Source organism: Rattus norvegicus, chromosome 4, assembly GCF_036323735.1.
Source record: "Rattus norvegicus strain BN/NHsdMcwi chromosome 4, GRCr8, whole genome shotgun sequence".
Taxonomy (NCBI): domain Eukaryota; kingdom Metazoa; phylum Chordata; class Mammalia; order Rodentia; family Muridae; genus Rattus; species Rattus norvegicus.
The window spans coordinates 168,336,300-168,342,278 of record NC_086022.1 but is presented as its reverse complement, the minus strand read 5'-3'; the positions used below and the strand labels follow the sequence as shown (position 1 = coordinate 168,342,278).

The following is a 5,979-nucleotide window of genomic DNA, read 5'->3' as shown; positions in this document are numbered from 1 at the left end:
ACAAAACTTCAACCTTAAAGTTGTCTTGCCCGTAAAACATGCTAGGGTAAGACTGGCCCCAATGTTGTTGCAGTGGCCAACCAATTCCTGACCCAACTTAAGACCCAGACCTTATAATCCCTGCTGGCCCAGCAACCATATGCTAGGTAGCCTCAAGACCTATGGTACAACCAAGAGATACTGGCAAAACCTGACTAATGAAAAGAATTCTAAAAATATTCTGCTATACTCATAGTCAGGACCCTTGCACACTAGACATTTGAGAAGCTTCATCAAGCAAACGATGGAATCAGATGCAGAAACTCAAATCCAAATATTGTTCAAGTACATAAAATTCTTCAGATGAAGGGCTCAAGGATTGTGCAAGAAAATGTCCCACAGAAGCAACTAACCAGGGTCCATAGAGGCTCAGAGGCTGACACAATAATCTCAGACAGAGCGTTGGTCTGTACTCACCTTCTGTATACACACTGAGGGTGTTTAGGTTGTAGGTTCTGTGGGACTCCCGATAGTGTGATGAAAACACTTCCTGACTTTATGGCCTGGTATGAGATCGTTTTCTTCCTATTGGGTCAGCCCATTCAGCCTTGATATGAGAGTTTAATCTTAATCTTATTGCAACTGCCTATTCTGTGTTTGGATGATATAATTGTGAGCTCTGTTCTTTTCTGAATAAATGTAGGGAAAAGCAGTGATTCTGGAATAAAGTGCGTGTGGCAAACAAGGGGTAGTATGCTGAAAGAAGAGAACAGACTGGAGCCAGTGATCTGGATGGATTTTATGAGAGAAAAGTAAAGAAAAAAAGGGAATAAAAGTCAAAAGTTGAAGGTTGACTTCACTTAGTACCTGAAAATTAAGACCAGATTGGTTTCTATAGTACCATATCAAAAATGCAGCCAATACAAAATAAATTTTTCTGGCTGGAGAGAAGAAAAGCTGGTTAATATCATTGACTACCCTCCCAGAAAAAGAAGTCCTGAGTTCAAATCCCAACAACCACATGCTGGCTCAAAATCATGTGTAATGGGATCCTATACCCTTTTCTGCTATGCTTATAAAATTGATTACACAGGCTCCTTGGGGGAAGGTGTTTATGGCAACAGGAAGGATAAGGTAGGGAAAGATGGATGAAGGGAGAAAGTCCTGGGAGAACAGACTGGAACAGGGAGTCTTCTCCAGGGTGAGGTAGAAACCTAGAGCAATGGGAACTCCCTGGAATCTACAAGGATGGCCTAGTGAAGATTGTGAGTGACAGAGGATACCAAGCCCGCATGGCCATCTTTTGTAAGAAGCCAAAGCCTCCATGATCACCAAAATAAATCAACCTACACCTCAGGATGACATCAGACAACGATTAGCTGTAGGAAATCCTTCTGGACAAATGGCCAGGGCTTTTCTCTCTTTCAAACACATTTATTTCAAGGAATAGAGAGACATGAAGAGAATCCTAGTAATTGAAAGATAGAATAATTACTGTTTATTCAGATTCAGATAGAACTAAGTTTAAAATAAGACCTTTATCATTCTGGAACAGGTGAATGTCTGATTACTGAATAGATCTTTAGTAATATAAAGAAAAGTAGAAACATTTACTTTAGATCCAAAAACTGGAAGAGAAAATGCCTCATGAGACTACAAAAGTATAAACCAGACAGATGAACTAGGGAATGTTACGAATGCTCAAGTTTTGTACTCCCTCACGATACATCTACCCAGTTTCCTCTCAACTGGAAAAAAATTTCAACAAGGTGGATGAAAGTTATATATTACATCATGAATTTGTACTGCAGAATCCAAGGGAAAGTAATTGGTTTGCAGGGGAATAAAGTGTTTTCGTTTGGTATCTGTGTTGTGGGAAAAAGGATGGAAATATTTGCAAGTGCTCATGATGTGTTTTGGTAAGTATTGTTTTTCTACAGCCATGGCTCTCAAATTCTCTCCACTCACTTAACTAAGAAATACAGAACACACTCAGAAATTGCATGCTGAAAATTTTTATTGGAATATTATAGACAATCAACAGTGATTTGTTGACCTACACATCTGAAGGTCATAATCTTCTCAGGTACTCTCTGAAACAGAAAAGAAAGGAGTTTAGTTATTTAAAAATTGGAACGTGCTGGAGGTCTCTTAACTGCTATGGCTACCCCTGAAGTGAGAGGGGTGGGAGCTCACAACCTCTTCTTCCTCCATCTCCTATACCTCATTCCTTCTCCATTTTCTCAGGTTTACTCTTGTAAGGCACAGAGAAGAAAATGGAACGCAGCTATGTTTTTTTTTTTTAAAGGATGAATGTGAATAGTTGTGTTAGATTGTTTATCCATAGGTTCTGAAGTAAAGTTTCCAGGATATATTTCCAAAGTTTTTCCATGCTCTGTGTCTTCAGTGATTGAACAACTGAAACTACCTTGAATATTTATTAAAAGGCTAAGATATAAACAGATTATAACAGACCAGGCAAATTCATTGTATGCATAAAAAATCCTGACTACACAAACAGCAAAATAAAGCCAAGGAAAGCATGCAGTGGGGACATCCACAGACTTCATGAAGCAATGAAGTTTCTAAGAAATATGGTTTTGGACATGAATGACCTAAAGCTCTGCATAGAATATCATTTGTGTAACGCTCAATTTAGTATTCACTCATATACATGCACTAATATTTCTAAGGTGATTGTCAAAGGATTGTATTCAATGTCTTTCAATAACAAAAATCAGAACTTAGTATAAAATATTACTATGATATTCAGCCATGTGTATTCCTAGGTAGGTAGAGCTGACCAACTTTGCCACACACAAATTTAGAGAACAAACTGAAATCCTGAAAAGGGTTAGAGGTGTTGATAAGGTGTCACTTAGAAACAATGGATCTGAACATCCCTGTGTGAGTGGCTCATATTGTACACACTTAGGCTGAGAGATCAGTGAAGCTGAGTTCATAGGACATAGGAACAAAGAAAGTTGCTCTTGTGCTTCTGTAAACCAAGTCAATTCAAAGGGTAGTCATTGTCACAAAATAAATTAATAAAATAGATGAAAATCAAGGAGAAATGGAACATGGTTGTAGATCTATGTTCCCTAGAGGCCAAAGTACACTGGATGGAGATCTTGTGCAAGGTTGTCTTACGCCATCAAAGATGTACCACCCTGTACTGTCTGAAGGCTAAGACTTGAAATGAGGCGGAGGTGAATGCTGTGTCCATATGCTGCTAGCTAGCAAATTTCCACACAATGATTTAAGAAATACAGAGATAAACTCTTTATATTTATTAAATTTGACTCATTCATCTTACCTAAAATCTTCTGGCGAATGGATTCCTAGGTCTTCGAGGCCTGAATACTACTACTGGTCTTCCTCTGTAAATGAAAAAAGGAAAAATCTTCTTTGGAGGACGACCTCTATAGTGCTGTGGCTCTTCCTGAGTCTTAGGAGCAGGCGGTTTCTCCTCTGGATTTGTTTGCTGTGGTTGTTCTTGTGAGTTTTCAGGAGAAGAGGGAGGTGACTCTACATTTCCTTCCTCAGGTTGAGTTTCCTGTCCTTCCCCAGCAGAGTCAGAAGGCTCTTGATTCTCTGCCTGTGTGGATTCCTGCTGCTGCTGTTCCTCTTCACTCCCAGAGGTGGCAGGAGGCTCTTGATTCTCTGCCTGTGTGGGTTCCTGCTGCTGCTGTTCCTCTTCACTCCCAGAGGTGGCAGGAGGCTCTTGATTCTCTGCCTGTGTGGGTTCCTGCTGCTGCTGTTCCTCTTCACTCCCAGAAGTGGCAGGAGGCTCTTCATTTGCTGGTGGGGCTGATTCACCCTCTTGAACATTCTCTGCATCTGCATCAGCAGAAGGTGGATCTGAACCCGAGTCCACGGGTTGTTGTTCAGAATCTGCATAGAAAGGGCCAGAAGATATGAACACATTGATCAAAGACTTTCCTCTTGTTTCTTTCCCTGATCTGAGCACACAATCCTTTCCTTCAGAACCTGTGTGCCAACTGCTAACTTCCTCTCCCATAAAACCTCATCTTGGTTTTCTTATTCCACATTCCTAAAATGCTGAAGATTTTGTATTTGCAATCCTGGTGTAAGTATGTGCGCCTAGACCTGGCAAACAAGAAGGTTTGTACCCTTATTTATCACATTATTTTTTTCCAAGTCAAAAGTGTAATAATGGAAAAAATACATTAGCATTAGGAGAGTGTTAGGTTGAACTTCAGATCACAATGCAAATTCTCTGCTTGTGCAAAGGGTTTTAGTTAGAGTTTTCCCTCTCTGGAATGAAATCTAAGGTAGCTGTTCAATAGCTATCCACTTCAATACTGGAAAACACTCATGGTAGTGGTGTGCACCAAATATACTGAATGCCTCAGAACAATTTCCTTCTGTTTTTCCTTTAATCAAAGACAATTACCTAGTACCAGGAGAGTGAAAGAGAAAAACCAGAAAGCCAAGTATTTCTCCATCTTGTTCATGAAACTCTATTATTATATACAGGAGCAAAAGAAAAAATGAAAGCGTGTGTTCTCTTAGCACCAGACTATCAATATTAAGGCATTTTTCGTTTTCTGCCTCATCTCACAGTGGTGATTTGTGGGGGGGAATCAAGCAAATCTCTTCTGAAGTTATGGAGGCTTTGTCCCTCCTTCATTCAGTTGGTTGAACTCAATCTCATCTCCATTATCAGGTAGGAGAATATTTACTTATGTGCTTGGAGAAAGTAATACTCATCTATAAGAAAAATTTATAATGACACAACACAATGAAACACAGTTAAACAGCATGAAAGGAAGATGGATTCGGCTTTACCTGCTGGTACATCACTGGTCTCAGCATTGTTGACCTCTAGAAATAAAGAATAGGATAAAGAGGAACTTCAGAGTGCACTCCTTCAGAGCTTACACAGGTCCTACAAAAAAGTGACTCTGAGTGTCAAAGTTCTAAGAAAACCCAGATTAACAGTTGGTGTCTCAGATGCTTCTAGAAAAGTACTAGGATGCAAAAGCAGGTGTGGTTTCTCTGTGTTCTTTTCTCCAGAAAAAAAAAACCCATAGATTTTTAAAATTCTCCCAGAATAAGTACTATCCCACAGCTTGCTATGTGTAATACACTGAATATTTCAAAATTATGCTGCATAATTCAGCTTGAGAATATGTCCCACTATTTTTTTTAATCTCTTAGTAAGGTCAGGAGACAAGTCCTTGAATATCCATCTTAAAATCTTCATAATCTGATAAGCATTTTAGAAGTGAGCTGAGTAAAATATATAGAGTTGCCCCTGATAATGGTAAATCAGTGTGTAGAACATTGTTTGTTCAGTATTTCCATTTTTAATTAATCCTGACCTGTTTGTCTGTATCATGTTTCTGTTTGTAGCAAAGCTGGCTGCTCCCAATATTCACTCTGACTATGAAAATATTCCTTTAAAACTGTCCTTGTTTTTGATGTCTTCTTTACATTGTGTGGACCACTTTCCTAAATACAAAAATGGGCCATGTTATTCCTCCCTTCATGAATTTTATGGATTTTAGGTATAATATTAAGTAAAAAGATCATGTTACATGCTAAAACATAACTATTCCAACCTTTATCAAAGAAATCTATGGGCCTGTCTTTCTTCTCACCCATGTCTGTCATTTCTTTTCTTTCTCCCCTCTTTTCATTCAATGCCTCCAGATCCCACCCCTTATTCCTTGGTACCTTCATCTGTGCCCTGAGCTGAGCTCAGAGCCAGCAAGGCTGCTGTGAGCAGGACCACAAGCATCTTGGAGGAGTCTATGGACTTTCTCCCAGCTGTGTTCTGAACCATGCATGCCCGTACTCTTTATAAAAGCACGACAAACAATGGTATCTTTGAGCATCAACTGGGTGACCGTGCTCCATTATTTCTCTTTGGGACTGTAGCCCAGTAGGGTGGAGTGTGGAAATTTTCAATGTGCCTTATCGACAGGAGCAAGATCTAATCTGATGAGGATATCAAAGTATAATTGTCTCATT

General features: G+C 39.4%; 1 protein-coding gene across 1 annotated transcript; it reads right to left on the bottom strand.

Moving 5' to 3' along the window:
* Positions 1 to 1,978: 1,978 nt before the first annotated feature.
* Positions 1,979 to 5,778, bottom strand: Prr4 (proline rich 4). The gene is made up of 4 exons (NM_203332.2): positions 5,683 to 5,778; positions 4,792 to 4,827; positions 3,296 to 3,873; positions 1,979 to 2,072 (listed from the first exon to the last, which is right to left on the bottom strand). The coding sequence occupies exons 1-3, from the start codon at positions 5,744 to 5,746 to the stop codon at positions 3,296 to 3,298; spliced, it is 678 nt and encodes a 225-aa protein (NP_976077.2). The 5' UTR covers positions 5,747 to 5,778; the 3' UTR covers positions 1,979 to 2,072.
* Between the last annotated feature and the right edge of the window lie 201 nt (positions 5,779 to 5,979).

What these genes read in the sequence shown, in the direction of transcription:
- Prr4 (NM_203332.2), bottom strand. Translation starts at nt 5,746, where the DNA reads ATGCTTGTGGTCCTGCTCACAGCAGCCTTGCTGGCTCTGAGCTCAGCT. An exon ending in AGCTCAGGGCACAGATGAAG is followed by an intron (nt 4,828 to 5,682) that starts GTACCAAGGAAT and finishes CTTTATTTCTAG; the next exon opens with AGGTCAACAATGCTGAGACC. An exon ending in GACCAGTGATGTACCAGCAG is followed by an intron (nt 3,874 to 4,791) that starts GTAAAGCCGAAT and finishes CTTTCTATGCAG; the next exon opens with ATTCTGAACAACAACCCGTG.